The 27,825-nt window shown below is 47.1% G+C and overlaps 7 protein-coding genes across 7 annotated transcripts; 3 read left to right on the top strand and 4 right to left on the bottom strand.

Annotated features, from left to right (window-relative positions):
- The first annotated feature begins 758 nt into the window (after positions 1-758).
- GGS25DRAFT_401607 (uncharacterized protein) lies at positions 759-2,276 on the top strand. Its single transcript, XM_049258426.1, has 2 exons — positions 759-1,442; positions 1,544-2,276. The coding sequence occupies exons 1-2, from the start codon at positions 1,097-1,099 to the stop codon at positions 2,089-2,091; spliced, it is 894 nt and encodes a 297-aa protein (XP_049113654.1). The 5' UTR covers positions 759-1,096; the 3' UTR covers positions 2,092-2,276.
- Positions 2,277-5,476: 3,200 nt separating this feature from the next.
- GGS25DRAFT_401620 (uncharacterized protein) lies at positions 5,477-7,868 on the bottom strand. Its single transcript, XM_049258427.1, has 7 exons — positions 7,771-7,868; positions 7,192-7,368; positions 7,063-7,122; positions 6,812-6,874; positions 6,487-6,714; positions 5,950-6,249; positions 5,477-5,884 (listed from the first exon to the last, which is right to left on the bottom strand). The coding sequence occupies exons 2-7, from the start codon at positions 7,289-7,291 to the stop codon at positions 5,877-5,879; spliced, it is 759 nt and encodes a 252-aa protein (XP_049113655.1). The 5' UTR covers positions 7,292-7,368; positions 7,771-7,868; the 3' UTR covers positions 5,477-5,876.
- Positions 7,869-14,375: 6,507 nt separating this feature from the next.
- Positions 14,376-15,704, bottom strand: GGS25DRAFT_401802 (uncharacterized protein). The gene is made up of 4 exons (XM_049258428.1): positions 15,364-15,704; positions 15,120-15,171; positions 14,684-14,840; positions 14,376-14,615 (listed from the first exon to the last, which is right to left on the bottom strand). Exons 1-4 carry the CDS (start codon positions 15,613-15,615, stop codon positions 14,471-14,473), a joined length of 606 nt encoding a protein of 201 aa, XP_049113656.1. The 5' UTR covers positions 15,616-15,704; the 3' UTR covers positions 14,376-14,470.
- Positions 15,705-16,912: 1,208 nt separating this feature from the next.
- On the top strand, positions 16,913-18,988 carry GGS25DRAFT_502329 (DUF914-domain-containing protein). Its single transcript, XM_049262008.1, has 2 exons — positions 16,913-17,135; positions 17,189-18,988. The coding sequence occupies exon 2, from the start codon at positions 17,555-17,557 to the stop codon at positions 18,776-18,778; it is 1,224 nt and encodes a 407-aa protein (XP_049113657.1). The 5' UTR covers positions 16,913-17,135; positions 17,189-17,554; the 3' UTR covers positions 18,779-18,988.
- An 831-nt stretch (positions 18,989-19,819) lies between these two features.
- GGS25DRAFT_401889 (uncharacterized protein) lies at positions 19,820-20,165 on the bottom strand. Its single transcript, XM_049258429.1, has one exon. The coding sequence runs from the start codon at positions 20,101-20,103 to the stop codon at positions 19,888-19,890; it is 216 nt and encodes a 71-aa protein (XP_049113658.1). The 5' UTR covers positions 20,104-20,165; the 3' UTR covers positions 19,820-19,887.
- Positions 20,166-20,582: 417 nt separating this feature from the next.
- GGS25DRAFT_401891 (Caleosin-domain-containing protein) lies at positions 20,583-22,268 on the bottom strand. Its single transcript, XM_049258430.1, has 4 exons — positions 21,740-22,268; positions 21,537-21,658; positions 21,100-21,463; positions 20,583-21,029 (listed from the first exon to the last, which is right to left on the bottom strand). The coding sequence occupies exons 1-4, from the start codon at positions 21,888-21,890 to the stop codon at positions 20,908-20,910; spliced, it is 759 nt and encodes a 252-aa protein (XP_049113659.1). The 5' UTR covers positions 21,891-22,268; the 3' UTR covers positions 20,583-20,907.
- Positions 22,269-25,055: 2,787 nt separating this feature from the next.
- On the top strand, positions 25,056-27,622 carry GGS25DRAFT_401902 (uncharacterized protein). Its single transcript, XM_049258432.1, has 2 exons — positions 25,056-25,378; positions 25,428-27,622. Exons 1-2 carry the CDS (start codon positions 25,335-25,337, stop codon positions 27,490-27,492), a joined length of 2,109 nt encoding a protein of 702 aa, XP_049113660.1. The 5' UTR covers positions 25,056-25,334; the 3' UTR covers positions 27,493-27,622.
- The last annotated feature ends 203 nt before the right edge of the window (positions 27,623-27,825 follow it).

Here is a 27,825-nt window from a genome sequence, read left to right on the forward strand (position 1 = left end):
GTATGGAAGAATTCAGGTACAATTTTCTCCGATGCTACCAAAACATATATGCGGGGGACGAAGGGGGGGCCTCCCTTTTTCTTACGTTAGGGCTATCAGGTATCACAAAGAGTAACCTAAGTTTATCATCGCGCGACTAGACGATGGAATCGATTGGGAACTGAGACATGACATATGAATGACTAACATGAAAGTGGCGCGTCTTTACCATGGAAAGAATTGCCCTCACGGAATAGGGGCTCCGAGAACATGCCAGGTGGCTTCGCAACTCGCCCTCCGTCAACAAGATTTTCTTATATGGCAATTTGATCATGAACGGGCAACTGTGTTGGGATGAAATCTTCAGCCGGGAATCCAAGATGATGTGACGTGGGAGCTGAGCCGCCGTTTAAAGCCATTTCACATTTCATTGAGTGATGGAGTGCTGAGAAGTGAACCTCGAACCTCAGCGTTCCTCGCAGTGGAGAACCAACCAACATATGCGCCTCAGCGAAGACATTCAATAAGCCGAGCTACATATGGGTGTATGTAGTTATACAAGCTATGTACTAACCTAGGTTAGGTATGTAAATATCTTCAGTTGAGCTTGGCGAACCCCGCGTATTCGCTACACCTCCTAATTAGGTACTAACTCTTATTTGGCTCAATTCAACTTGGCATTTATGAGAGCGCGTCTTGTCAAGGCACGCTTGGCATCAGCCCCGCGAAACTCAAGGGTTCCAGCTAGGGGGCAGGGCCTGTAGGGGGTGTCGATGTCGAGACTAGGGATAGCACATAGTTATCGCCAGAGCAAAAAGTTGAGACGGTCTCTGTGTCAAGATCAAGGAGCTTCATCGGCCTTGTGCTTTGCTTTGCTTTGCTTTGCTTTGCTTTGGCGCTGGGGATCTTTTTCTTTTCTTTTCGTTTTTATGTTTCTTTTTATTCTCGTTGTTCAGAATATCATCTAATATTCATCTATTTTCTTCATTATTTTCACGATTTTTAAATCAAAATTTTGTATGAATACTGTGGCACGATATTGGTTCTATTTTTTTCGCATTGACATTATACTACTTATCTATTATTATATTACGAGCAAGGGGGTCGATAGTTCAAGATGTTCTCGAACTTAACCACGAAGCTGGCGATGAAGAAAGTCGGGTTATCGAGCGACGCATTCGACTTTTCATCGAAATCTAGCAAATCCCACGATGGTTCATTACCCGGTCTAGATGAACTGGAGAAATCGAACTCGAGCTCGAACTCTGGTTGGCCAGCCTGGACGAATACTAGGAAACTTCCACTCACAGCACAAGCCTGGCTATCGCCTGTCCCACCGCCAGTCCCTGTCGCGGAGTGTCCGAAGCCAGGTGATCTCGCACCTTTAGACCGAGACCGTCAACTCACATTCGGAAACGGAAAGCCCATCATCGTTCTTTTCATGCGATGTGTCGGCTGTGCATGTAGGACTCTCCGCCGTCCCCTCCACCTCTCTTTCTCTCTCCCGATATCGTAGTATATCATATACATGCATGCATACATACTAACCAGTCAAAATTCGCAGTTGCACAAAAGTCTTTCCTAGCCCTCCGGGAGCTCGCGGTCAAAAATCAAGGCAAACTAAGCTGCATCGCCGTGTCGCATTCGTCACCGGAGGCGACGCGTAAGTGGGTTGACTTACTAGGCGGCTCGTGGAACGTCGAAATTGTCATCGACGAGGATCGCGCCATCTACGCCGCTTGGGGGCTTGGGCTCGGCACCGTGTGGTCCATGTTCAACCCCACGACGCAGATACAGGGCTGGAAGGAGAAAGGGTGGCTGGGCATAAAGGTGGCCGATTCGCTGCAGAAGACGGCCAGTCTTAGGCAACAACCAAACTTGACTAACAACGCCGGCAACACTACTGCTAGTGGGAGAGGTGGTGGTGCAACCGGCGCGGGATCTCCACCAGAAGATGCAGTCGAGGGGCCATCGAACGTGATGGGGAATAAGTGGCAGCAGGCGGGCCTGTTTGCAGTAGACGGCCGGGGAACGGTGCTCTGGGGCGCGAAGGCGCTTCGTGCCGACGATGTGATGGACTTGGATGCTGCAGCGGCGGTGCTCGGTTTCTGATCTCGAAGCATGCCTACCTATCTACCTACAGGTATACGGTAGTAGATTTACATGCCCGTCGCGACATAATGAATGAATGTATTGGTATGCATACCCACCTATGGTATAGCGTCCGTGAGGCACCGGATGCTCTGGTCGATGAGGAGTCAGCGCTACTCCTGGATTGGAGTTCGGGAACTTCCTGGGCTTATTTTATCCCGGGCTAAACTCTTTAGGTAGCCATCTCAATGACAGGCGCTTGGCGCCATGAAGAACACAGTGATACTGAGTTCAGGAAATACTCGATACGGGATATGTTGGAGGGACGTATATTGTGAGCTTGCCTCGTGACATCTATATGGAAGATACGGATGGATCTCTTAGGATATACTCAAACTACCAGGTGCCTATGTAAGTGAGGGAGGATCGTAGGGCCTGCCAATCGAGTGTAACTCATACCATACAAGTATTCAATATTGCTCCATCTCCCCAATGCTAAGATCCCATTCCTTTCAATCGATACGAAACAAGGAATCCCACGTGTCGTATCCTACCCCTACCTGGTTCGGGTATGGTAGGTATGGTACTAGGTACAGTAAGATCTAGTGATGTAGGAGGAATATATATCTAAAAGGAATATATTTGTCACGGGCAACTAGCTTTCCCCTGACACTGTACTTGGTGCACTAGCTACCTACATAGCTAGGTAATGTGTAGGTACCTAGGTAAGGTAAGCTTATTCGCATCAGGTGTTGGTGATTCCAACCAGTCAGCACCCGGTACTGTACCTAGCTAAGCTAAGCTAGCTGACTTGTCTTGCGATACAATACAATACAATACAATACATAAACGAAGTCACAGATCGTTTCGTTTCGTTTCGTTTAGTCCTTCTCGATTTCAGGTAGTTACAGTAAGTTCTACCTTCTACCTTCTATATACCTACCTAAGTAGATATTGTTGACAGCACCGCGGCATCCTTAACGTGTGAGAAATGTACCTGGGGAGGAGGAAGAGGAGGAGCATCTTGGAGACCGTGACAGTGGTAAAAGACAACCGCCAGATTTTGCTCGACTTGACAAGTAACTTCCTAGGTTTAGTTAGTTTCAAGACTTCGAAAACATCCACGGGGCTTCCTAACCTGCCCTTCCCTTCCTTAACTCCCAGCCCCCCCCCCCCCCCCCCCCTCCTTTTTTTTTTTTTTTTTTTTTTTTTACAGTGTTGATAACAGTGTTGATAGATACCTACCTACGTACATACCTGAACATATAAAACTAACAGCCATTAACTAGGCAGGTAGGCAGGTAGGTAGCCGCCTAGATCATCGAACCCGCCTCGCCTCACATGCCATACAGCCAGCAACAGCAGTCTCTACAAACCCCCACAACCGATTCGAGCAAAAGCTTGACATGTTTAACCCCAGACAGGTACATACATACATACATAGGTAGGTAGGTAGGTAGGTTAGATGCTTAGCCACATCGGCAAATCCTCCTGGATCGTACACGTACGTACCTACCTACCTCCCTACACCCCTACACCCCTACATACTACCTAAGCACTCGACCTACATAGGTACCTACCTATACATAACTCGACAGAATGACGACGCTACCTAGGTATGTGTCTATTAATAGCTGTCACTCGGCTAGATCCGAAGATGTGACTGCTACTACCTATTCTAGGAAGTTCGGAACCTTGGGTCTACATAAGTCCAAGTACATATGTAATATCTCCGATCTCAAATTTGTAGAGGCGTAGAGGGAGGGGGGGGGGAGGCGGTAGGTACTCAGGTAAGTGCTATGTACCTAGTTATGTTTGTACAATATCTTGGAAACAAGCTGCGCTTACTACTTAGTACATAGTAGATACTACCTATCTAATATAGGTATTTGGTAAATATCGTGCCCTAAGCAGGTGGCCTTCATTAACGTCAACTCGAGTTACGTGAAACAAAGCCGAGCTAAGTCTATCAAGACCGACCAACAGCGTTAAGACCTCTACGCATACCTACTGCGATCAAACCATCACCACTCTCAACCTCTTAGCATGATAATCTAAGTCAGAACATACCTAATCACAATCACCCAATATGCCCGTAAGGCAATTCAGAGAACCCCAAACATACACGCACACATATACACCACACATAGAATACCACAAAACCAGCCAGTCCATTTTACCAATACTATCACCATGAGTTACCATCCTACCTACCTACCTACCCACCTACCCGACTATTCTGATGCCGAACCCTCTTCTGCTTCCTCTTCCTTTCAAAAATGAATAAATAATAGCCAAACTCCCCCATGCGGTAGACCGGAAACAAACACCCCCCTCTCCCTATCTCTTCCTCTCTCCCTCCTCTTCCTTCTTTCCACTATCAAACGCACACACAGATAGATGCCCGTAAACGACCAACCCCATATGAAACGGACGAAGAAACAAAAAGCAAACCCCCGGGGATGAAACCGCAACCGTGCCAAAAAAGAAATTCAAGATTCCAAAAGCCCACTTCTACCCTGCGTACGCACAAAATAGCCCATTCTTCCATTACCAGACCCTCCTTTTGATACTCAACAATTTGACTTGAGAAGAGGGGGAAACAGTAAAAGAAAAAATAGTAGTAAAAAAAAAAGATAAAACCCCTGCCATGCTTCCAAGACCATACGCCCCATTTTCTGAGTTATTTGCATCCCACCCGTCACCCCAGTCGCCCTATTAGTCACCAAGAATAACACAGCAGTAAGTTTGATGAGCAGGTAGATAGTTAGGTAACGTCCGTGTCCACCAGGCGTAAATTCGATTTGGGGACGCGTATTCTCTGGGGGATCATCGAACGCCAATCTTCCGAGTACTTTTGTGTATTGCTTGCATTAATAGGGGATGAGGAAAACCGTGCCGAGTGAGAATTGAGAAAACCAAGCCCCCGCTTTGAAACAATGAGGAAAAAAATATTGCAACCGCAAACCGCCACCAACTATGCCCTAAGCCTTTCCCCTTAGCCATACCAATTCCAAATACCCTTATCCACTATTTTCTTTTCTTTTCTCCTCCTAATCCGGCCGAACCTTCGCAGGTAGTAATAAGGGAACGAAAACGCCTTATATATCGTTCTTGTGTGGTGTAAAAGTTCTCTCTCTGTCTCGCTGCTTTGATGATCGCGAGATAATTGTAATAGGGGGGAAAAAAGGGGGAGGTATCATGGGTCGAAAAAGCAGGAAAGCAGAGAACTCCGATCAGAAAAAGAAAAACGCGTTTTCCGCCCTGGTTACCATATCTTTGTATCCGTGTCGTCAAAGGCCTGAACACCCATGCTGATGCTGGATATACCTTTCCCTCGTCCTTAGAAACCAACCAACCTGAACACCGATTTTTGTGCTGATTTCATCATTCGCTCCCCTCGCTCCCAGATGGATCAATGCATTCTCAGATTAGTTTGTCAAAACTTGGGCTAGCGGAGCGATCCCTAACCCCATACACTCGCCTGAACTCCTAAGTTGGATTTGTTGCCCCAAACACCTGAACGACTGCCCCATCCGCTGTACCCATCCGCGGCAGCACTAGGAGGGTTAGAGGGGGCCCCAGTAGTCGACACACCTGTATTAGCCTCATCACTGCCTGAGGCAGTGAAGCCGTGGCTTAGAGGTGATGGCAGCGGCGTAGTCGAGCGCTTGTTCAGTGCAGGATTCTGCGCCTGAGCTCCGGCAGGACGCGTTCCGATCGGGGCCACCGTACTACCTATAGGCTTAGAAACACCATTTCCTCGGGGTGGGGATCCACCAGTCGGAGACGAGTTGCTAGTACGATTAGTTTGCTGGCCAACAGCACTATCGAAAATGCCCATGTTGGCCGGTGGATTCGACTGAGGGCTCGCATTGCTGTTGGCGCGGGATAAACCCTGAGCGTCAGCGGACTGCGAGACACCTTCCGAGGCATTGGGGGCGTTGTTTCGTCCATAGTCGTAAGTCAGGGGCGACGGGCCCCGATGAGATGAGGAAGCCGGTGGCAAGCCAGGAATTCCAGACCGACTCGCACCAGACTCCTCAGGATAACCTCCTTCACCACCAAATAGAGCACTACGCTGGCGGGCGATCAAATCACGGCGTTCATCCTCGGACATGCTGCTGGGGCTTAGAGCACGATCGGGTTTGCCGGTATAGGACATATCAGCAAGAACATCTGTGAAGACAGAGTCAGCGTACATTCGCGGAGAGAAGGAGAGGAAATAGGGACGAAGGCGTGGTGATGTAAGGGCATATATCGCAACAAGTCGAATGGGGTTTACGGGAATTCAAGAGGCATGGAAATATCGCTTGCGAGTTCAGGGGAGACATGGAACATGTTGACTCCGCTGAATGAATTTCTTTTCTTGAATTGCGATGCAGATCTTGTGCTATACAGAAGAGGGTGGCCTACTTCGGTTATATTGCTGTTCTTGATGATAGTTGCGAAGTTCTCGCTCCCGCTGAGCTGCCATCCTCCGCTTGGCCTGCATCATCTGCTCCGCCTCGTTGGAGCCGCGCGAAGGTTGGTGACGTTGCGCAGCATAGAAATTCTGCAAATTGGGGCCAGAATGGCCGGTGCGCGGGTCGCCAAACTCCAGGGAATGAGGTCGCGGGCCATGCCCAGATGCAACTCGGCCGTCTATATACCCATCAGTGCCACTTCTTTCGAAAGGGAACCCCTCCTATCTCCCGCAGCGTACTCGATCTTTTCGGAGTCATGTTCGGGGTGAACTCACGTCGCCCTGGCGGGCCGTACATCTTCCCGCTCTTCACCAGGTTGTCGACAGCTCGTTCCACCTCTGCGAAATAATATTAGTAACCAAGCATAGGTAAATTATAGGGTCATCGTCAGAACATATGCCGTTTTGCTCCGCGCGACATTTGCCTTCGCCAACAATAACGACACCATCTTCCGATCGGAGATCTTGCTCGCGCGACACATCTTGGCATATGCTTCTAAATCCTCTCTTGCCTTGGTTTAACGTACCCTCAAATTGGTAGGCGAAAGCGATGGATTCGACTTCGCGCGGGATGGCAGAGCTGGCACCTGAGGCAATCAATGTTAACTAATGTGATCTTGCTGACAGCATAGGGGGGGGCCTTTTTTTTGTCTTACCAGATCGCGCGGGGGGCGGCGGAGGTGTCTGGTGATCCCAAGTAGATTGGGAAGGACCCGCGCCGGGCCATTGCGAATCTCCGTAGTATTGCTGCGACATTCTGTTTCGGCGTCTTGTCGTTTTGTCTAGTTGGATCTGGTCACGAAGAGTTCCTTGTTGGAGAAGGATAGATTCGTCTGAGATGTAGAGTTAGTCATATCATGACAGCGTCCAAGTGTAAATTAACGTAAAAGTAAGTAAGAAGAAGACAGTGTTGAGACAGTGCTAAAGTATTTGACGACCAATGTCTTGGGTATAGGGAAGATGTTCATCCAAACAATTATTTGGTGCCCAAGTATCCAATAGTATGTTTTCCTCTTCAATCTAGACTTGAATATACTAGGCAGTAGTAAAGACGGCAAGGCCGAGAATCGAAAATCGACAAAATCCTTTAGAAGCAAAAAAATACTATGCTAAAGTTTTCCGGTTCGATTGGTTTCGTCGGTCTGTCCACATCTTACTCCAAGCGCGTAGACGCCGAAAACTCTCTCCGGCCGCCGCGCAAGAGGGGGCGGGAAAATGAACAAAAATACATATACATATTCATATTCATATCAGAACACACACACAAGTTGTATGTAAGATGATAAATAAAACAAAACAAATACAACCAATAATGCAAAGAAATAAAAGTCTCTTTTTGACTTACCAAGAATTTCTTCAGCCCAAATATCCTTAGGCGACTCCTGTTTGGTTCGGCGATGGAAGTACTCGCCGAGGTCTATGAGGAAGTAGATAGGAAATTAGAAAAAAGTGAAAAAAAAGAAAAAAGAACTGCACCACTATTGCGCAGCACACGCGACGGGGGGACGAGACGTGGATTTGAAAAAGGGAGGCGGCAACGGTAACGGGAGATGGGCTACCTTCTACTAATTAATAGGAGTAATAAGAGAAATTATCGGAGGGGACAAGTGTTGTAGTGGTAGATCAACCAGACCGGGTCAGAATGGGGGAAGGGGGGAGGAGAGGATAAGATAGGTACCTGGGTTGGCAGAGATACTTTTTGTACATGTATGTACTAATCAAGTGTAGGGAATATCTAGAGAATACTTGCAATAATATGTACATACATGTATCTACTAGCCCTAGTACTAGGTATTGAATTCAAGTTGTAACATCAATTGAAGGGAAGTGTACTCCGTGTATGATACTCGTCTAGTACAGTGGTGTTACTTCTATGCTCTCTGTGAGTCTCTGATAATCTATTAGGTAAGTCTGTATCTTTAAGTATATACCTAGTATAGACTAGTTGGTAAGTGCTCCTCAGTGCTCAAGTCTGGTGCTTTTAATATTCAAGGTTCACTCTCTCAGTTGATGTTGCTCTACAACGTACATACATGTATCCATGGATGTAGAAGGTACGAAGTATGTACATATGTACAATACCGTTGGTGCGGTCCTTGCTTTAAAACCCCTGGCAGATTGACGACAGTGGGTGATTTATTTTTTTGATGGGGCAACAGATTAAGTAGTATGGATTTCTCTAGATCCGATGTGGTTGGCTGACGAATTTTTTAAGTCTTCCAGGGCTCTGGTCTTGTAAGGCAAGTAGGGTTATGAATAGGGTATTGTTCTATTCCTTCTAGGAAGTTGCCTCGCAGGGTATCAGGACTAAAGAGGCAAAGTTTCGTGGTAGGATGTTTTGCTACGTACTCCCGTACAGGTACGTAGATGAGTGTGGAGGAGGATCAAGTTGATCAACTTCATGTACCAGTTTGATGTACATACATGTAGTAAATCTTCGAAGGATCAATGCTCATGAACTTTAAAATCGACGATAATAGTAATCACAGCTGCATCCGATCTTTAACTACTTACACCTAGGTACATGACACTCATGTATCCTAACAAATAGTATACTACATATGATATATGTAATATTATGTATCAGTTGAGAGGACTTTTAAGGGTTCAATGTTCTTTCAAATCGGAAGATGAGAAAGTGAAGAAAGAGAAATTGACACACTAGTGAAATCCGGGCTTGGATTTTCTTTTACTATGTCGTAGAGAATGCAAGCAATTCTTAGCTCTAACGCTGTGATTGTCCGCTTATGGTACTGAATCAAACCCCACATAGTCTTTTCTTGATGATAGAAACAATCTTACTCCCTGATAGAAACTGCCTAACGGTCCTAACCTAGTAGGCATGTAGTATATAGAATTGATTGCCTAGGTCCTTCTGAATATGTAGCATGTTAATTGGTCATTGATAGGGGTTTGCAGAAAGTTGTCTCATCATTTGTCTCATTCATGATAGGTAGTGGGATGACAGCGAGGTTGGTGGTACTAAGAACTCTCTGCTGTTAAATGAGAGTATTGCTCAAACCTCCAGTGTCTTTCTTAGTGATGAGATATTATACCAGCATAATACCTTCTCTTGAATAAATAGGTACATTAGTAATTAGTATGCAGGATAGAGTACTATCACGGTGTATCACCAGGCTATACCTGCCAGTAATCAGCGGGAAACCAGGCTCAAAAGTGGGCATTACCAATGCACTTACTTCTGGGCAGGCAAACCACCTACATAATACATGTACCTGTTACATACATAGGCATGTAGACTCTAGAGTCTAGACATTTATATCTTGTCAGGTGCTGTCCCTGCTTGGAGTACGGTCTGGAAGCATGCGTGTGATTGATGGACATGATTTTTTCGTAAACGTCAGTAGGTAACCGCATCTTAAGAAACAATCACTTCAAATGTTTTTCCAAATTATCAAAATTAATGAAAGCTTGAAGACAACAACTTGAAGAGCCTGGAGGTCCCTCTAATACTTATGTGCCTACCTAGCACCGGAGTTTAATGCCGTTTGAACCGCCTCCCACTTTATTTATGCGTAGCGCAGCGGCCATCCTTTTAAGTTTCAATTATTCATTACCAAGACCCCCACAGAACCCACCAGTTCTTCTCCACAAAGGGATAGTTACCGATACACGTTGTAGCTACCTTAAAATCCTTACACGTAAGTAAGAGAAGGGGCGTATGCCATATGGTAACCTAGTAAACCTACGGCTATTATGTACCTAATATGTTTATTGCCTGTATCTTTCCACACAATGGCACACATAGAGCTGACTTTTAAATACAATGGAGTTACAAATATCTTCCATGCATGTGAGCCTTGAATCTTCACCTGCACGTATGGGCAACATTGAATGTTTTCGGTTTCTCTTTTGAAGAAGGTCCTCCCGCAATGTCTCGGGTCATACTTTTAGACCCTGCGACCCCGTTAGAATTGACTTGAGGCTCTCAGGTCTGTTTCAACTTACAAGCATCTACGGATCGAATTTGTTTTTTTGCTTGTTTTTTTTTCGTCTTTTTGCATTAACTCGGTTCTTCAGTAATTATACATATCAGCCCTAAAGGACTACATAATCTACTAATTAATACATCGTACGGATTCGTACCTACATACCTAGTATGTAGGTAGCGTTCGCCTCAACAAGTCCCATTTATTGAAGGTTGCTACAACGATAACAACACAAGTCCTAGGTTAGAGTCTTCGACTTACTACATGATATTATCAATCAACCCCTTCTAGAAGTCTTCATTCTCTCATCAAATTTTAGTTGATACACGTGGTGTTGTCCCACACTGACAAGTACATTCCTCGTTCCTTATTGGCCTCGTTGGTACGGTGTAACTTATCCAGAAAAAATTACACTCCTCTGTGTGCGATACCGCCAGTTCAGACCGACATGAAATCACTTCAAAAGCCCGCCTTCACACATAAGTGCCAATGGTCATGGGACAGTTCTTTTTCAATACAATGCAATGTCGTCAGCCTAGAAAAGTCGAGTCGGCCGAGTTTCGATATGTACATTCGGTAAAACAATCCCGAGCCCAGAATAAGTACATACTGTACTATCTACATAACTTCCCCGAGTTCGAATCTCATGTGTTTTTTGGGGTACGCCATACCCTGCGTATGCATAGAAGGTATGCCCCTTGCTTATAGCCTCACGGACGGTTAAGATCCTAGCAAATAGGGACTGAACAAAACGCCAAAAAAAAATAAAAAAAATACTGCAGTACTTTTATCAAAGTCTGTAGTGTATATACCGTGTCATCTTCCGAATATTTAAAACTTGAGTTATGATAGTTTCTAGTTGCACTTTTCCTCGCACCGCTACCGATCGAACGGGTACATACCGAAAGTTAGGGGAGAACAATTTGCTATGGTTAGGTAGGTATTGCATCCGCAGCCAGGACAACACACCATGAAAACGGATTTTCTACAGTGGGAAGCATATGCGCCGATCCCAACGGCCTACATAGGTTTATGTAACATCTCACAACCCATACCTACTACCTAGGCAAGGGTTTCTATGCATAACTGCAACTCCTATTCATTAGTTAGTGGTTCATTGTTCAACACCTTATGTGGAAGCTCATTCCAAAACACTGAAACTTTTGCCCAGCAGTGTGGTTCGCAGCGCAGTAGTGTCAAAGGACTAGACAAAGATGCATTTGGTTTAACAAAGTCACCTAGAAGCCAAAAGAGAAGGGTAGAACAAGTCAAATCCCGATGGTCTGGATGGGCTAAGTCTGATAACCAGGTCTGTCCTTTCTTACAGTTAACTAATTATTTACGTACCTACCTATGTAGGTATGTAAGGATTCGGATGTTCTCGGATTAGAATTAATAGCGGAAGTTCAAAAGTCCCGCGGGCAAATAGAAGGGGGGGAAACGAAAGAAAAAGAAAAGAAAAAACATCTCACGATAGCTCTGGTTTGTCGTTCCCATCCAAAATGTCTTATTTTCCGTCCTAGCGCCCTTAGCGACGATTAAATTTGAGGTGCTGTTAAAATCTAGTCAGGTTCAGTGGTTCAAAATATCCGAGGCTACCAACTTGTGGGATGGCCCGCCCATCTCAACCACTGATGCACCTTTCTCATTGTCATCAATTAATGAGTGGCCTGATCGCGTTACAGGGCCCTTGCACAGTATAATGCGATCCAGGAGCCAAGGTGACCGGCAAGAGACTAACCTAAGGTCCCTTCGGCGAGCCGATCGAAAAGGCCTGACCGTTGAATAGTCCCTTGAGCTTCCTGAAATGGCAAGCTTCTCCTTTCGGGTCAATGACGCTCGCAATTCCTGGGCCTTGGAAATCCACCACCCCCATTTTCATCCATCCATCCTAGGATTCCTAGCAGCTAGGCAGCCAGGGCTGTCAGGGGACTCAGGGCCTAGGGAGGGTTCAAAGTTAAGGCACGACGAATTCAAATACCACTCTACATATTGGATTTCGATGTTCTGAGCATCGCAAATATCAATGTCTATGATTTGATTTTAACTCCCTAGCAGACAGCCCACGCTCTCAGACGCTTCGCAGATCCGATGAATCGTTTTCCAGGGACCCGGTGTGCTGTATGCACAGATCCGTAGCGGGCATTCTCGTCACACCCACTTACGAACTAACTGGGCTAACTGAGCTAAAGAGATCTATGCAAAATACACAGATGGCGAATTCGAGGGGTAATAAAAAATGTGAAGAGTTCGGCCATTTCTTTACTTCCTGGGTAGTCCCCCCATAGGCTTAAGATTCTCTCTAATATATTCCAATTAAGGGAATATGACTAGCATTTATGATCTATGCCCTAGTCTTTGGATCCAGTCTGCCTTTTGAACAAGAGGTCTTGGTTTAGTTGCGAAGAAGCCATCAATCAGACGGCATATGTTTCTCTGCCATCTCACACATAGTATCCACTGGAGCCCCCCTCCCACATGTTCACTTCGTTGGAGCATCTCCTTACTAGATCTTGATGTCCCAACATAGGTACCTATCTATCTAGTGAAGACTATCTAGTAGGTAGAGAGGAAGAAGATGACTTTATAGGCTGCAACGATTCTCGTCTCCTGATGCTTTGTAGACATACTAGCCTCGGGCAAACCCACCCAGGGCGTAAATGATGACTGAGTTCCTCCAAATCATCATTTCAAGTTCCAGGTGCCAGGTGGTGTAGCTAAATTCGGCCCGGCTCGAGCTACCAATCATTAGCGCGATAAGGGGTAAAATGTCAGCCAACTCTTCGGTGATAGATCGAATCCCATACAATTCCAGAATCCCATCAGGATCTCTATCTATTATTCCAGGCCGCACTTAGTTACATCCCTCTTACATGCAGACGCGGGCGCAGTTGACATGTTCATGTTCATGTTCATGTGCAAGTGACAGCCCAGGGGTAAGTAGGTACCAAATCAGCTTTCCCGCTTCTAGATATGTAAGTCTTTTCCATTCGTTACTCCGTTCCCCCGGTACGGGATAACTACCTAACCTAGGTATCTAGTCAGAAGGCTGCCCAGCTCCCGTTGTTGGCAACGAACGATTACTGTAGTAGACAACCCCCCCCCCCCCCCCCCCCCCACACACACACACATTCAGCCAGGGCCTTCCGTACAGGTAAGTACAAGAATTTCGCCTTCGCTTAAAAACTAGGTTAAGGGATAGTTATGTAGGGCTTTTCCCCCGCGCCCTCGCTTCGTCCATGTCGGGGCCGCGAATCATCTTTCGTTGTTTTCGTCAGGCGATGACATACTGTATATATGTACCTAGGTATGATGATCCCCCCGTTCGGCGGGAAGCAAAGGCTCGGCAGATGGGATGAAGCCTCCGGCTCCGGCGCGGTGACGTAGATGGTGCTGTAGGTAGGTAGGTAGGTAGGTAGGTATATATTTTCGTGCCGTCCGTCGATTGATAGTATTTCTAGACGTTCTGTTGGTTCTACGGGCCAGTTGAGGGGTTTGTTTCTTTTTTACTCGGTATTGGAGATGGTCATACATACATACCCTGCATCATCTATATCTCACCAGGACCAAGGTGCCGGCTCAGCAGCTTATCCAGGGAAACTGACCAGGCAGGCAATTGGTTCTTACGGACAGGCAGATAAGTGGTAAGCCTTTCGGTATGCCTATTGTTCTGGCAATACAGGCTATGCCGTGGAGGACATGCAACACCACCCCCAGCCCTCCCGCCCTCCCACGCGCATACGATATCACAAAATACAGGACATCCATCATTGGTATAAGAGCACCAAGCACGTGCTTCGACACGTATCCAACGATGCGTGCAGGACCTGCTGCCAAGTTTTCTAGGGCTCATTCTCCCTCTTTTCCTCCCCCCTCCCCCCCCCAAAAAACAACTCCTTTCTTTTCCCCTGCCTGCTTCAGTTGACCCGACAGCCATGGGCAACAAGGCTCTTCTGAACCTGCGAAATGAAAGGTGATGTCTAGCTTAGTCCTCTACCGAAGACACCACCAACGGCATTGCGCCGCCACCCAACCCCGTATCGGGGCAAAGAGAAGTAAAAAAAAATATTATCGTAGTAGCTATCGTAAACGGCGTCCTGTAGAGCCGGTGTGGGGAGAGGGATCGAAATCTTCTTCGCTTAGTACCTGGTAAACATGTTCTCATTGCTCCTACGTAGGTAGGTAGGTACGTACGTACGTACGTATATAATGACCTCGTAGACGCCAGTGAGTCCTAGCAGATTTGTAGAATACATCCTCGAGCAGCGGCGGTGGTGACTTTTGTTTTGATGTCGTTTGATTTTTGTGTGTGAGGTTAGGCACAGACGCTGAGTACGTAACGTAGGCACTGCTTCCTGGACGTTGGTTAGGTAAGGTAGGTAAGGCATGGGCTCTATGATGAACTACCCGTTGATCGTAATAGCTACATTGCCTAACTGCCTAGCACCTACCGGCTTACGTACGTAGGCATCTACAGTCTTCATCCACATTCGCGGTAAAGCTGGCACGACTAACATCCCGTCGCTGCTAGTGCCTCCTGCGTTCCTCGTACTCAGCGTTGACGGATTAGGAGGGGGAAACCTTCCTACCTACCGGGGCTACACCGTCGAGTAACGACAAAGATGAATACCTACCTAAATACGCGTGTAGTATAGCGTTCTCGTGCAGTACTGTGTCTAGCCTGGCCTGGCATAGGCTTATGTGTCAGTTGGGTGATCGATAGGTAGGTATTGAGCAAATCTGGAGAAGTCGTGGATGAGGCCTACTCTCCTTAAACCTTACTACCTACCTGGGTACGCTACACTACGCTGACGAGGTTTATGATTTATTGAGATGGATTTTTGAAGTAAGCCGTCTTCTGACCGATATACTACTTACCAGATACGTAAGTAGGTATGTAAGTGGTAGCGAACAACTTATCGAGGTCATTCTAGGCTGGCCGTCTCCGAACAGGGGGCGGATTCGTCTCGGGACAGAATCGACCCCTTTCTCTCCCCCTTTCGACGAAGCTCCCTGAGTGTGGATCTTCTGAATATACGCGTGATATTCATGGCATGGAGATGGCCGCAGGTACGCCAGAGAGAAAAGTGCGACGCACTGTGGTCTTAGATTCGAGAACCTTCTAGTCATGTTCCGATCCTATAGATTTTCCTTTTCAATCTACAGCTCTTACACCACGTGTCTTATGGATAGCTAAAGCGCTGATATTATAGCTTATAGGTAGGTGTTTAGGTATGCAGTGATGGTGCGGAAGGGGCATCTACTAATGCTCTTGTTAGTCGGAGTTTGAATTCAAAACACTATATCTTACAGGCAGTGTTAGCTATCCTGAGCTGGCTTCTGGTCCCTAGACGTGCCGTCAGAATGCTCAAGCAAGCTTTTGTGCTAGGTAAATAGGGGCTTGAGGCTCGAGGCTCGAGTAGCCACGCGAGTAATACCGAGAGAGAAGCACCCACAGAATTTGGTGTCGAAAAGGGGGAAGGGGGTAAGCTGGGTAGTCAGCACAGAGGTTTACTCTATACGCAGACCCCTTAATTCATCATACCTACAAAGTCCTTTGACCAAATATGCGAAGGTTCAAGGCTATTCGTTCCTGGCTTACTGCACGGCTACTATCGCAGCCTGTGGAATACCATAGATAGAACTTTGGCTTAGGTACCTGGACATGGCCCTCTAGCTTTGATAGAGTAATGATGTCAGGGAGGTAGGTAGGTAAATGTTCACATAGAGCATGTAACTACTGGACAATGCGTTCAGAGGCACAGCTAGGGCTTCAGCTCAACTAGAGATGGCATCCAGGAGCCGTCCCTTTGATTTAAATGGGAGGTCTTGGCTTCTGGATAATCGATCAAGCAAGCCTTACGTTATCGAAACTCACTTTTTTATCTGAGAAGTCATACATTAGTTAAGTTGTTAGGTTAGTTGAGTATTCGAGAGAAGAAGTCCATGCAAACTTACTTAGCTCCTGACCTCAGATGTTCAAAGCCTCATTATAATTTTCATATTTTCTCCATTAAGTAGTGCATTAACAAGGTTGAAGCAATGATGTTGAGTAATGATGTTGAAGTAACGATGTTGAAGTAACGATGTTGAGTAACGATGTTGAAGTGTAAAGTCAAATACGTGAGTTTGAATTGAAACAAACAGATGAAACATAAAGTTAACGACCCTGCGCTAGGAGAATGTTACCAACAAAACTACTAACCTAACCTAGTATTATGCACGAATCCAATGGGAGCTCCCGCTGGTTAGGGTCTGGAAGGCTTGGAAACATGTGCTATTTGGTGGAGACCGGCGATAACCACGGCGAGCCCAGGGCAAGCCTTGTTCATTAAGCTGAGAAGAAGTGGGGCTGTTAGAGTCTTGACCAATGAAGATAAAGAATCTACGGAAGGAAGCTTGCTTGTGGTACCCCATGAGTCCCCATAATTAACGGAGGTGGTTTCCTAGATCTCTTTAACCCACTACGCCGACCGACGTACCCTGCTATTGTCCGCCGACCACTTCGAAGCAAAAGTTCTCTCTTTTTTTTCCAACTAATTTTTTTATACTTTGCCTCCTGTTTGTGTACATACGGCGTAGTATCTAAAGATAAGATACATCATACATGAGACCAGACGATATTTTAACTTCAGAAACTGACTACCTAGGTAACTAAACCCTAAGCTAGCGATTGGGTGTGTGTACTTATATCTGATCATAGCACGCCGTGCTCAACGCCATTCCTCCGCATATTGGCATTCTATAACACCTTTGCACCAACATCGCATAGTATTGTTTATGCTCTCTATGCGCCATTCTCACCCGCTACGGTAACTTAATTGCAAGCGACTTGAAGTCTTTGCGCTTGCAGTCTAAAGGGGACGAAGAAAGACTTGCCTGAGATTGTTGATCGATTCCTATTACCTACCTACTCATTCCGTGGATGAGTATATATATCTTGATACCCATTCGCTTTCGTTCTTGTTCATAACTTTTACATCCACACTTCACTTCACTTCACTTCGAAGCATACGTCTTCAGGTTGGTCGTGTTCACCAAGAACACGACCGCATACAGCTAATTCAGAATGGCGACTGAATACAACAAGCCGCAGTTTCAAGCTCCTTCCACCACCGTCGAGGTATCCGGCAGCAATGGTAGCGAGCACCACCACGACCAGGGTGTCGACCATGCGGTTGATACCAATGATGTAGTTGGCCAGGGTTTGCAGCACCTTGAGGCCAAGAAGATTCACTGGTATTCCTACCTCACCACCAAGGACTTCTGGATCGTTCTCTCGCTGGGCCAGATTCTTGCCCTCTGCATCACTGCCACTAACACCTTCTCGACCTTTCTGGTTAACTACGGCACCTCCATCCCTGCCTTCCAGACTGTGTTTATGTATATTCTGCTGTCTCTCGGTTACCTGCCTTACACCCTATACAAGTACGGTCCTAAGAAATATGGCCAGATTCTCCTCAAGGACGGCTGGAAGTACTTCATCCTTAGCTTCCTCGATGTGCAGGGAAACTACTTCACCGTCTTGGCCTACCGCTACACTAACATCCTCTCGGCGCAACTCATCAACTTCTGGGCCATCGTCTGCGTGGTCTTCGTCTCGTTCCTCCTGCTCCGCGTCCGCTACAAGCTCTTCCAGATCCTCGGAATCCTGATATGCTGCGGTGGCATGGGCCTCTTGCTCGCTAGCGACCACATCCAGGGCATCAACGGCGGCGCCGGAGAGAGCATCCTCAAGGGCGACCTGTTCGCCCTCGTCGGCGCCACCTGCTACGGCCTCACCAACGTCTTCGAGGAGTGGTACGTCAGCAAGCGCCCCATGTACGAGGTGCTCGCGTTCATGGGCCTGTTCGGCATGCTCATCAACGGCGTGCAGGCGGCCATCTTCGACCGCCAGAGCTTCCAGGAGGCGACGTGGAACGGCTCGGTCGCGGGCTACCTGGTCGGGTACACGCTCGTCCTCGCCTTCTTCTACTCGATCGTGCCCTTCCTGCTGCGCATCGCCTCTGCCGCATTTTACAACATCTCGCTCCTCACCGCCAACTTCTGGGGCACGATCATCGGCATCCACGTCTTCGGCTACGCCATCCATTACCTGTACCCCATCGCCTTTGTCCTCATCATCGTCGGCCTCACCGTCTACTTCCTTGCCGGCAGCATCCTCGGCGAGTCCAAGAAGCCGTGGCTCGGCGACAACCAGGAGGAGGGCGTCGTCGGCTTCGGAACCGCGAAGCTCAAGGCACTCAACATGGCGCGCAAGCAGGGCTTGGTTCAGGGCAACAACACTGTCTAAGTTTGGTTTTTCTAGGAAAGGGATAGGGTTGGGGGGTTAATAATATTAGGGTGGTGCATTTTGGTAGAATTGGAGCCTGGGGAGGAGGTTTCTATGATTGATGGAGGTACTTTTGATTTTGAAGAAATCGGGGTTTTGTCCTCGGGGACCTCTGTATTGGATGACTGAATAGTTTAGTTGTTGTTATAATTACTATTACTATTAAACCTACATGGAGTTTTGATGTATTATGCGATATGCAATGTGATATACGCTATGATTAGGTGCTTCTCTTTTCCTTTTCCTTTTTGGTGGCATTAGAGGCACCCCTTTCCAAGGGAGTGTCTGTGTCCTAGATTAGACCTTGGCCCATACAACCATAACCATACCAAGTTTAATAAACTCAGCGTCGTGTAGGTACCTGTTAGTTACCTAAGAAGAACAAGCTCATTGATTACGACGGTTCGTGATTGTGGGGTGGTAAAGAAAGGCAATGTCCATCCGAGGCCCGGATCCTTTGTTCACGTTAATGTCGATACGTGACTATACCTAGGTTAGTTATATTTGTCAATCATCGCGAATTGCCATCGCTCAACTGAGTGTATGTCGTTTCCTACTAGGTTAGCTACCTAATGAATAAATGGATGACATATTCCTTAGCTAGTCACGATCTGAACCCGCCCCCCTCGACCAAGTGTACAACACCCTCTTTCAGTATGCGAACGCAGACAACCAAACCAATACTCCTAAACATAGAAGCCTGTTTTTCGTGATATTTCCTTTTCTCATGATGCCTCGAGAAGTACGTGACTTGAGGCCAATAGCTTCCGGAGACCGGCCTAACCTAGGTACTTACATAGCTACGTGTATGATATGTGCTTGCACCAGTGACTGCTAACCTGTTCACACTTACACTTTTACGGATGCATGGTAAAATCACTCTTGGTACATAGAAAGCCATTCTTCGCAAGAAGCGTAGTTCCGGCGGTGATTTGGTAGCCCCAAGGACATACAGACATACGATACGTCACGAGTATACCTACCATCTAGCCCAAGTTTCTTCCGTGACTTCTATACTGGACATCTAGACGTCGTGCTTCATTTCCTTCCATAAAAGGGCCATCCTCCGCCTACCTTCTGAGGGAGCGGACACAGAGCAGAATCCTCAGACCGCACAGCCTGCACACTGGACAGAACATCACCCCATCACACACGCCTCTTCTTACCAACAAGTACTTAGAAGACTGTTCGTTTCCTCGCCTCCTGGTGTGCAAGAACGAGAATACCCAACAACAACAACAACAACAACACCAACGTGCCAACACCAAGGTCAGTACCAACGTCATCAAGAACAACAACACCACCACCACCAGCCCAACAAAAACAACACCAAACCCAAACCAAACCCCCCCCCCCCAAAAAAAAATCACCAGCAACAATGTGCCTCCGCCTGACCAAACTCGACAAATGCCCAACCTGCACCCTCTTCCACGGGGCCCCCAAGCACCTCGCGCAGAAGTGCGCTCTCGCGCGGTCGCTGCACAGCGTCCTCGGGTCGTGCGGCTCTCTCCTCGACCGCCCCAGCCCGGCCAGGAACCTGGTCGTCGAGTGCGCGCGATGCCGGGACGCGCGCGAGAATGGGGAGAGGCGGGAGTTTGTGCGGATGCTGTGGGGGAGCAAAGACAAAGACGGGGAGGTGGTGGTGATGGTGGAGGAGGGGAAGGTGGTGGAGGAGAGGAAGGTGGTGGAGATGAGGGAGGTGGAGGATGGGTGGGAGGTGGTTGAGCTCTAGGTGAGGATGAGGAGGAAGAGGGGAAGGAGAGCTGGTAGGGGAATAGGGGTAAGGGGGGAGTTAAAGATATTGATGTAAGCTTTCGCGAATGATCGATCGCGTTGCTTACGCTCGCCTAGTCTTTATAAAAATACATTTTACATAAATCGAATGAAGAAAAAAGTGATAGGCTGACGTGGAAGGTTGTTGTGGGTACAGAAACCAGCATATCGGGCAAGCTCTCATTGAGCTAGGTATAAAAATTGAACACCGGGTCCTTGGTAGCGAGGAGGTCGTTTGTTCTTCGTCTCTATTTTCTCTATAAGTGTCTAGGTCATCCATGTCTTCTTCCCTTTCCATTATCATATCACATCAAACATTACCTTTCCGCCGCTCGCCGGTCTGCCAAGGTGTAGAAGATACTCCCGTCATAAACACCCCGAATATCCTCCTTCATCATCTTCCCGTCCGCCGGCCAAAGCATAAGATACGTTGCGATCCCTAACATCTCCGCATTAGCATTTCTTGGTTCGTTCCCTACAGGTGAATAAAGCTAGAACAAAAAGCATACACTCAAAGAAAGCACCAAACGTTCCAACGGGATCCATGATGCACCGCTGGCCCTTCAGCAGGTTCTTGACGTCCCATATCGTCAGATAATTGCGGCCGTTGGCATACTTGGCAAACACATCCTCGAAGCGCTGCGGGATGAAGCGGCCCTCCGTGTCGTAGGTCCCGGTGTCGCTACCATGTTTGTCCTTGTGCACGTTCTTCAGGTAGATCCTAAAAAAGGGGTCTGGCAGCCAGCCTGACACGGTGGGGTACGAGAAGTTGCCGTGTATGATGAAGACAGAGATTAAGGATAAGAAGATGCCGAAGCCAATGCGGTGAAAGCCCAGGAATGTGTCTTGTGGCCATATTACACCGTCGTGGTCCTGAAGGGTTGTGGTGTTAGTTTCATGGAGTGGATGGTAAGGGAGTGTGATACTGAAATAGGGGTTGGCTTACTAAATCAAAGAACTCGCAGTGTTGCTGAAGCACTGTCTTGTTTTGATGCTGCTTGGCCCACCCGCCCTCTGTCGTTCCTAATGGTTTGTCATATGTGGCGGCGATATTGGCTCGAGCGGTGCCTACACAGGTACATATGAAATGGTTAATGTTGGTAATACAGCAAAGGGGGTTGCGAACTGAATAAATCGGTAGGCACATACCTGTATGTGGTAACCGTTGGTCGTCATCTGGTTGAAGAAATGGTTGCCTCTCGACTGTGACATTTACACTTGGAATGGAGCTTACAATTGGCGGGTGACGGCTTCTGTCGATCGGCTTCTCTATATCTGAGGTTTTTGTTTGAACTAGCATTGTTATTATTCCTACTAAGGTATTTGTAGGTAATTGTGATAAATCTATTGGTTGCAAGTATATTTATTTGGCTTTGAGTGTGTTTGGGTTCAATGTTTCAATGTTATCTTTAAGGGAAAAGTCTAACTACATACCTAGTACCTAGGGTACCTGTGTTCACTGTTCATCATATCATATGTCGTACAGACTTATACGTGTGCATGACGTCATTGAAGACCAAGGCAGGAGCAATTCTACCATCACCACTTTCCAATTGGAGCGGGTCCCTACTGCCGATGTAGATCATGTCTAAATGGCAATGACGGCCTCATAGAGGCTCATTACATACTGCGTAGTACATAGCATCGGCTACGTGCAACCTGTACCTGCTAGCCTACATGTATTGTCATGTAAGACTTTAGACTTTTTTTTGTACCTAGGTCATGTTTCGAACGGGCTGATAGGGAAATTTATCCGAAACAGAAACAATAATTACCATGTACCTGGGTAGTCCATGTAACTGCATGTTGCCGCTTACATGTAATCCAAGTACATGTGTACATATATGTATGTAGGGTTCGATTCAATGTTTCACTGGCTCAAACGTAGAGATTGCGTTACATTGATACTTGTTGGGCACGTAAAGAAGAGCGAGGAGGATTCGAAGGTACATATAACTTATATAAATGCGACGATTCGACAGATCTGAAGGACGTTGATTTGACGTGATCGAAATATTTCCCGGTTACCTTTACCGCACCCGAGATCTGAGCCGCCGCTCGCTTATAGATACTAACGACCTTCCGAATATGTTCTGTAATCCGTGCCAATGAACTTTCTAGTTCGTATCTTTAAGGGACTGGATAACGATAACTGTGTTATGATAGTTAGTACTTTCACCCTCTCGTGATTTATTGGTCTATAATTTGAATTACACCAATTTGTTATTAGTTAGGAATAGACAACTCGAGGAACACTGAAGTCTTCGGTGCCTAACTACTGGGCAAGCAACCTTGAAGGTAATGAGATGCGATGAACTGGCGGGGGATGACCGCCCCTCCTATGATGTCTGTGGCATCAAAGTAAGGGATTGAGTTTTTAGACTATTTTCTATTAAATCCATATTGATTTTCGTCTCAGCCGAGTTGCGATGGCACAGCTGTTTCAATAAGGCGGAGGAAAAGTCGAGCTAATGAATCAAATTGATAAGAAGGGATACACATGTTTATGGTGCCAACAACACCCTCACTGGTCCTTCAGAGTTGCGGGAAGACTCGAGTCTGTGTGCTACCAAAAAACAAAGGTCCCTAGTAGGTACTAGGTAGCTGACATCTTTTCCAATCAGCACAGGCTACCGCCAGCCTAACCTGGAAGTATCCAGGGTCCTTGTGCTAGGCAGCGGGAATGGTTCGGATGAATCCGAGTTACACTATCCTTGTCTGACTTCTAACAACGGGCCTTTATCTCTACCTAGGTACAGTAAACCTTGGCCATAACGATATGGAAAAAACACCACTCTTAATTCGTTATAGAGAGGTATCGTTATGTAGAGATGGACCCACTGTCATGGTCCGTGTACTTCCGTTGTACCTTTACTGCCATTTTATTGGAAAAGGTACTTACTATTTTATGAAAAATATTGTACAATAGATATTATGCAGTAAGCCAATTTTTCGGCGATTAGATATCGTGGCGGTGATTAGATTTACCTGAAAAAAGGACAGTCCAATTGGCTACCAAACGCAAAATTCCACTTATTCCACCAAAAATTTATCAAAATAAACGGTTTTTTACACATGGTCCATAACGATCTTGGTGGTGGCGGTCAAAAAATTAACGATATATCGCTAAGGTTAAAATATCGTTATTTCCCATACAAAATTGCAATGTTCCCAAAATTATATCGTTATACAAAAATATCGTTGTCTACCGAATCGTTATGGCCAAGGTTTACTGTAGTTATTTGATACAAGACGTTGAAGTTTCTTAACTTCACTGGACTTCCGGATAGTACGGTTCTCCTTATTGAGTGGATATACCATCACTGTGTTCAAGCCAGCTTCCCTTGTTTAAATAGGTATCCAGTATTGGGTAAGTAGTAATTCGTTATTACTAGCATCAACAATAATTAGCCAGACACCTAGACATGGTACAGATTTAAATACAGCAACTTATTATTAGTGTTTTAGTGCTAGTGGAGAGCACCAGACGGCTTTACCGAGATGTTGACTACCTGGGTAAATAGGATCACCATTGACAGACATATGAAATACGAACTGGTGGGAGGGTTGTATGAATTAGATGATTTTATGCCACGAGCACACCACATAGTACACTAATACTACTATGTATCTTTCTCCTTACTGCAACATTTTACTTTTTGACGGTTCCATATAAACAGTAGATAATCAAATCTCGTGCAGAAAATTCAATCTGATAGGATTGTACGTACTACGTAGTACGTACTATGTAGTTACCTGGGACCTGGTTAATGACACAACATGGAGCAAGGGGGTTCCCCTGCCAAGACTACCGACATGGGTTATCCGTCCCTTGTTAAGCCCTGTCAAGCCATTCCCCTGAATTTTATGGAGTCGTGGAACCATGACCTTTCCCTTTTGGGTCTGACATCTCCTGCGCTTTGGCTGACAATTTTCATCATTTCCATCATTTCCATCGTTTTTATCGTTTCCATCATTTCGAAGAGTGATCGATCAAGATAACATCTCTCTTGTCACCTATTCACACTGCTTCCCGTGCATAATGTCTAATATCCATCATATCCATCATATCCATCATATCCATCATCCTATCGCCGTGATAATTTCAATGCAGGTCTACACTATTTTTACTTCTCACGACAGCTTCTATTTCGGTCCAGCTATAGCTATATCACCTCCTCAGTAATAAAAAAAAGTCACAAGGTCCCATCAGGAAAGGAGAGCCCTGAGCCTTGGCGGCTTTGAATACTACCTATTTCACATCATCCACCCTGGTGGTGGTACTCAAAAAAATCACACAACTATCACGGACTCCTCTTTTCTCCCACGCCTGGTAAGCTTTTAGGAAACTTGAGAAACCCGGGTCCCGAGACTCTTCTACAAATAGAATTTAGTTTGTTCTTCGAGGGCCAAGGGTTTATTGAGACTCGAAGGAACACATGGCATCCTATCGTCTAACCTCGACAGCTGTATGAGGTTCTGCTTGGGTTCTCTATTGTGATCGACATGGATTGCTAGCATCCTCGTTTCAACCCCGCTGTTCAACACGTTCTTCTCGCCATCCTGGTTCCGAATCTGCGGTCCGAGCAATACCCTTCCTAAAGTCTACGGAGAGCTGAATTTATTTTTTTGCTTAATCATTCTATTCAGCTGCTCCTGTTGCTTCGACAGCTAGCTTCGACTTAGAGTACGGTAGACCTGGGAGGTGGAAAATAATGCATGTTTAGTTCTTTAGGAGGAAAAAATGGTGTCCTTTTTTGGGTTTAAGATTGGTGGTGAGAAGAAGAAGTGAGTTCATCAACAGATACTACAGAGATGTTTGATTAACAGGAGACAGGAAGTGCATGACCGAAGCAGAGCCGGCATCAGCTCAAGCGCGGAGGAAACATGAACACGATGTTCCAGGGGAGAGAGATATCGTTAACAGAGACGGCGGAAGAAATGCGCCGAGTGGTGGAAATGTTTACTCTGTTTCCCAGCCGGACGCACCACATATGTACAAGATCACGGCCACGCGAACGAACACAGCACAATCTATAGCCATTTCCGAAAACCCCCCCCAACCAAGCCAACCAAGTCACCCGGGTTTGAAGCATGCTGCTTCAACCCCGAACATAGGAAATAACTGGTACAGCTCCTCGGCACCAGAAGAAATACCACCGATACCGACACGAAACCCATCTCGACCGGCTACTCCCGTTAAGCAGCCAACAACCTGGATGAATCCCCTCGAAATGCACGCCGTCAAAGGCCCGCCCCCGTCTCTACTATCATCGTCAAAATCGCCGTTGGCTCAGTTTGAGTTAAGACAGGGCCTCTTCAGCGAACCAGCTTCTATGTTTGGAGACGACGACGATGAAGAACATTCTTCGCAACCTCACCAGATGAATAGACCTAGTCCCATTGGAGAAGGTTATGAATCTCCGCAAAATAGCGAAAGATCGGCAAATAAGCCGATATCTCCTCCACGGTCTATCGGGGCTTATGAGGAGGCCGACTATCCGGCTTTGGGACGACCAACTTTGCCCTGGGACGAAAATTACCGCCCGTCAAGTAGAGGCAGTCAAAGGAACGTACCGACCACACTTAAGGAAGTTCAAAACTGGGACATGTCATATTATTGCCCCCCTTCGCCGGTATCAAACCCTCGTGGTAGCGAGGAAAAATCCGGGAGTATTCTGATGGATTTGTTAGGTGAGCCCATCCAAACGGTTGGGGCTAGGCGTGACACTATGGCCTCCATGGCCTCCATAGCGCCTCGCAGACGTAGCGTGGCAATGCAGGTAGAGGGGTTGGGAGTAGGAATGGGGATAGGGATAGGGAGATCGTACACAGACGATCCGGTTCAGAGGGCAAGGGCGTCAAATGCAACTGCAAATGTGAATGCAGATGCGGATGCACTACAGGCGCGTGTGCGACCTCCGCCGTTACATATTGATACCCGTCCGAGGACACCGGACCGTGCTGGCACATATCCGCCCGCCCCTTTTATAACGAACCAGCAAACCCAGTCACCATTAGGTCAGAGTCCGCAAAGTCCGTACCGGGCACCTCGAAATCGAAACGGGCCACCACCCGCCGCAGTCGGTGCGCGCGGCAGACCAGGTAGACCGAATACCAAGGGCATCCACCGACCCACCTTCAACGAGTACGAAATCCAGCTGCAGTTGCATTCGCGGTCACAGCCGCATTCCCGTCACCCATCCCAGTCCGGCTCCGACGGCGAGCGCCCACCATCCCCAGACAGTCCTCTAATACCACTGACTGGCCCCCTCGCCAGCCCACGCTTCCCACCCGTCGAATCACAACTCGCGCCACCACCCCTTAAAGGCCCTGCTGCCGCTTCTAGGTACCGAACACGCGACCCGTCGCCATTAGGCGGATCTCCGGTCGAGAGGGACGAGCCCGAGTCTCCCATCCTCGCCGTACCACGACTAGGCACCCGTAACGTTCCCACCCCTGACTCCTCGGACTGGCCTCTACCGTCACCGGACGGGTCCGCTTTGGAGCATCCGTTCCGGACTGATTCACCATTCTTACGCAATGAATCACCGCTATCAGCTCTACAAATGCAGACGCCGCCGCGTGTGCTGCCAGGTTTGAACTCGCGCTCCGATTCCCCGTTCGGCATTCGCTCATTCAACTTCAGCCGACCTATGACGCCTACCTCATCCTCGCAGCATTCGCAGTCACCATGGCAGGAACATCCACAACCGCATCCATTGCGCGATGTAATGGTACCAAAACGCTCCGAGACTACGCCCATATCCCCTCAGTACCGTGACCCGGATTTGTCACCGTCACCCGGACAGCTGCCGCCTCCGCGCGCCAACACGGTGAATAGCAGAGGACTGAGGAGCCCAGCGATTGTAGGGGATGATTTTGGGGGTGGGTTTATTTAAAAGCCTTGCCCGCGTACGTCCTACGTTCTCCTATTACTACTGTACTATCTTTGTATAACGAACTGAACTGGCTAGCTGGCATTATATACCCGAGCGTCTGGGGTCGCTTCTTACGATAACTGGACTGGCTGCTGGACTCTTTTTTGGCCTCACACATGTTATTTCCATCTGGGTTTTTGATTTTTCCCTTTGTCACGATTTGCATCCGCATCCGCATCCGCATCGCATTTCATAGCAAGCGTATCTTTTCCGGCATAGCATGGCAATATCTTTTTTTTCCATATCCTATTCTGTTTTCTTTCCTCTTTTGTTTTGTATTGTTTTGTACGTATG

This window comes from Hypoxylon fragiforme, assembly GCF_022984875.1.
Source record: "Hypoxylon fragiforme strain CBS 206.31 chromosome Unknown GGS25scaffold_8, whole genome shotgun sequence".
NCBI lineage: Eukaryota > Fungi > Ascomycota > Sordariomycetes > Xylariales > Hypoxylaceae > Hypoxylon > Hypoxylon fragiforme.

Bases quoted from the DNA above. Each gene is read 5' to 3' on its own strand.
- GGS25DRAFT_401607 (XM_049258426.1), top strand. From the start codon at position 1,097: ATGTTCTCGAACTTAACCACGAAGCTGGCGATGAAGAAAGTCGGGTTA. The intron at 1,443-1,543 runs GTAGGACTCTCC...CAAAATTCGCAG, and splicing joins GCGATGTGTCGGCTGTGCAT to TTGCACAAAAGTCTTTCCTA.
- GGS25DRAFT_401620 (XM_049258427.1), bottom strand. From the start codon at position 7,291: ATGTCGCAGCAATACTACGGAGATTCGCAATGGCCCGGCGCGGGTCCT. The intron at 7,123-7,191 runs GTAAGACAAAAA...TGATTGCCTCAG, and splicing joins GCCGCCCCCCGCGCGATCTG to GTGCCAGCTCTGCCATCCCG. The intron at 6,715-6,811 runs GTGAGTTCACCC...ATGGGTATATAG, and splicing joins GTACGGCCCGCCAGGGCGAC to ACGGCCGAGTTGCATCTGGG.
- GGS25DRAFT_401802 (XM_049258428.1), bottom strand. From the start codon at position 15,615: ATGACTAGAAGGTTCTCGAATCTAAGACCACAGTGCGTCGCACTTTTC. The intron at 15,172-15,363 runs GTAAGTAGTATA...AGCCTATGCCAG, and splicing joins CATACCTACTTACGTATCTG to GCCAGGCTAGACACAGTACT. The intron at 14,616-14,683 runs GTACGTACGTAC...TAAGCGAAGAAG, and splicing joins CGAGGTCATTATATACGTAC to ATTTCGATCCCTCTCCCCAC.
- GGS25DRAFT_502329 (XM_049262008.1), top strand. From the start codon at position 17,555: ATGGCGACTGAATACAACAAGCCGCAGTTTCAAGCTCCTTCCACCACC.
- GGS25DRAFT_401889 (XM_049258429.1), bottom strand. From the start codon at position 20,103: ATGACGTTGGTACTGACCTTGGTGTTGGCACGTTGGTGTTGTTGTTGT.
- GGS25DRAFT_401891 (XM_049258430.1), bottom strand. From the start codon at position 21,890: ATGCTAGTTCAAACAAAAACCTCAGATATAGAGAAGCCGATCGACAGA. The intron at 21,659-21,739 runs GTATGTGCCTAC...GTACCTGTGTAG, and splicing joins CCAACGGTTACCACATACAG to GCACCGCTCGAGCCAATATC. The intron at 21,464-21,536 runs GTAAGCCAACCC...ACAACCCTTCAG, and splicing joins ACTGCGAGTTCTTTGATTTA to GACCACGACGGTGTAATATG.
- GGS25DRAFT_401902 (XM_049258432.1), top strand. From the start codon at position 25,335: ATGGTGTCCTTTTTTGGGTTTAAGATTGGTGGTGAGAAGAAGAA. The intron at 25,379-25,427 runs GTGAGTTCATCA...AACAGGAGACAG, and splicing joins ATTGGTGGTGAGAAGAAGAA to GAAGTGCATGACCGAAGCAG.